Source organism: Anarrhichthys ocellatus, unplaced genomic scaffold (genome assembly GCF_004355925.1).
Source record: "Anarrhichthys ocellatus isolate YVR2014 unplaced genomic scaffold, GSC_Weel_1.0 scaffold7566, whole genome shotgun sequence".
Lineage (NCBI taxonomy): Eukaryota > Metazoa > Chordata > Actinopteri > Perciformes > Anarhichadidae > Anarrhichthys > Anarrhichthys ocellatus.
The window spans coordinates 1-2,200 of record NW_022287540.1 but is presented as its reverse complement, the minus strand read 5'-3'; the positions used below and the strand labels follow the sequence as shown (position 1 = coordinate 2,200).

The 2,200-nt window shown below is 39.4% G+C and overlaps 1 protein-coding gene across 1 annotated transcript; it reads left to right on the top strand.

Annotated features, from left to right (window-relative positions):
* Nucleotides 1-6: 6 nt before the first annotated feature.
* Nucleotides 7-1,559, top strand: LOC116380539 (ryanodine receptor 2-like). The gene is made up of 2 exons (XM_031842444.1): nucleotides 7-750; nucleotides 1,076-1,559. Exons 1-2 carry the CDS (start codon nucleotides 548-550, stop codon nucleotides 1,194-1,196), a joined length of 324 nt encoding a protein of 107 aa, XP_031698304.1. The 5' UTR covers nucleotides 7-547; the 3' UTR covers nucleotides 1,197-1,559.
* Nucleotides 1,560-2,200: the final 641 nt, after the last annotated feature.

The following is a 2,200-nucleotide window of genomic DNA, read 5'->3' as shown; positions in this document are numbered from 1 at the left end:
CTCTCTTCCAGTGTGTTTATTATGTGTGTGTGTGTGTGTGTGTGTGTCGCTGTGCTTAGTGCTGCAGAAGCATCCTTCCTTCTTCTGTGCTTTATATACAGTCTCATAGCATGTTCACTCATTTCTAAAAAGCCAGCAGTTCACATTCAAATGCAACAACAGTAATATTTAATTGATATTAATAATATTAACATTTTGTTTAAAAGAGTAGAATCACCTGTAACAACTTTGCTCTAAAAACCTGTACAGCATTGAGCAATGTCAATCAAAACCATCAATCATTTGGTGTGGAAATATAGTTTAATTAAACACATAATTCACCCATTCACACACTGATAGCTGGGGGTACCATGCAAGGTGCCACCTGCCCATCAGGACTATCTTATCATTCACACACCAAGTGTCTTGCCCAAGGACACATCGACGTGAACTAGATGAGCCGGGGATCGATCTGCAGATCTTCTGATTAAAGCAACTGCTAACAGACTTTCCTGCTCAGTCCGTACAGATTCTTGCAGTGATAAAAACTCTCTAAAATGTGAAGGAAATGTGTGTACCTCAGCAGCAGGCTTCGAAAGATATGAATCTGTCCTTATCTGTCCAGGTGCGCGCCCTTCCTAAGACCTACACCATAAACTCCGTATCAATCGAGGACACCATCAACCTGCTGGCTGCTCTGGGTCAGATCCGATCTCTGCTGAGTGTCCGTATGGGAAGAGAGGAGGAGAAACTAATGATCAGAGGGCTGGGGTGAGAACACACTCATCTGTCAAGCTCCTGATTACTGACTCTGATGTGCTTTGGTCCTCTCTTCTCTCGCTGGTTAAAAGTCGTGAGGGCACGGGGGGCAACTGGCGAAAGATTCATTGAAATATGTTTGTTATGCCAATACATGTCTTATATAATGTATGCAGCCGCACATTAAATACTAGGAATACGAGGAAAACAGAAATGGTTCATTTTACTGTATGCCGTGTATGCCATGTTCAGTCAGTGCTTACACTATACACCTGGTTAGAGCCCTAATGATAGAACACTGCACTCGGCTTTTAACTAGCCCCTCCTTCCTCCGCAGTGATATTATGAACAACAAGGTGTTCTACCAACATCCTAACCTGATGAGAGCTCTGGGGATGCATGAGACTGTCATGGAGGTCATGGTCAACGTGCTCAGTGGAGGAGACTCCAAGGTATGAAGTATGTATGAGCTGCAGAGCCAGAAAAAGGCAGAATGTCGACAGAGACCAGGACCAGCTTAGCTGAATCACAAGCTCCTGTCTCTCTTTACGTTTTGTGGAGATGTGGTTGATCTCTTGTATGTTTGTGTTTGGTTCAGCCTTGTCTCAATAGAGATGCCTTGATGGGAAGATATTTTATTTGGCGTACTGTAAATGTGTCACATGTTTTCAAAAATAGCTTTTTGAATAACTTTTTTTTCTGAAAGAGCATTTAACATTTAACATAAATTGGTAATACACCATTATTGAAAATATGTCATTTATAACTAGAAAATGCATTTCCTGCTGAAAATGCGTTGGAATGCTGAAAGCTGAAATTAATTGTCAAAAAATTGCTGAAAATTAAGAAATGGGAGACTACCCGTCTGAAAAATGTTGAAGCTTGAAAGCATTTAAACTGCACTGCTGAAAACCCTTGTAGTTGAAATGTCTCACTATGGTGTCTGTAGCTGAAAGTATGAAGAAGAAGAAGGCTTAGAAAGTTGAAGAAGTTTAACAGGATTTGAAGATTTTCTCCATAGAGATCCCATTCAAAAGAAAATTGCAAAAAGCTTAATAATTCAAAAAGTTGAAAGATTACAAATACATCACCCTCTCCTGAAAGAGCTGAACATTTTGATATTCGAACGGTTTCTGTAGCTTAAGAAAATTTCAGCGGTAGTGATATTTGTTGTAGTAGTAGTAGTAGAAGTTGTAGTTGCAGTAGAAGTATTATTAGCAGTAGAAGTATTAGTAGCATTTGAATAAGTACTAGTTGTAGCAGTAGTGATATTTGTAGTAGCAGTAGTAGTAGAAGTTGTAGTCGAAGTATTAGTAATTAGAAGAAGTAGTAGAAGTAGTAGTATCATTAGTCGTAGTAATAGCTGTAGTAGTGGTCGTAGTATTTAATATAACAGTAGTAGTACTAGTAGAAGAAGTAGTAGCAGTAGTAGTAGTACTAGTAGCAGTCGTACTAATAGCTG

What these genes read in the sequence shown, in the direction of transcription:
- LOC116380539 (XM_031842444.1), top strand. Translation starts at nt 548, where the DNA reads ATGTGTGTACCTCAGCAGCAGGCTTCGAAAGATATGAATCTGTCCTTA. An exon ending in CTAATGATCAGAGGGCTGGG is followed by an intron (nt 751 to 1,075) that starts GTGAGAACACAC and finishes CTTCCTCCGCAG; the next exon opens with TGATATTATGAACAACAAGG.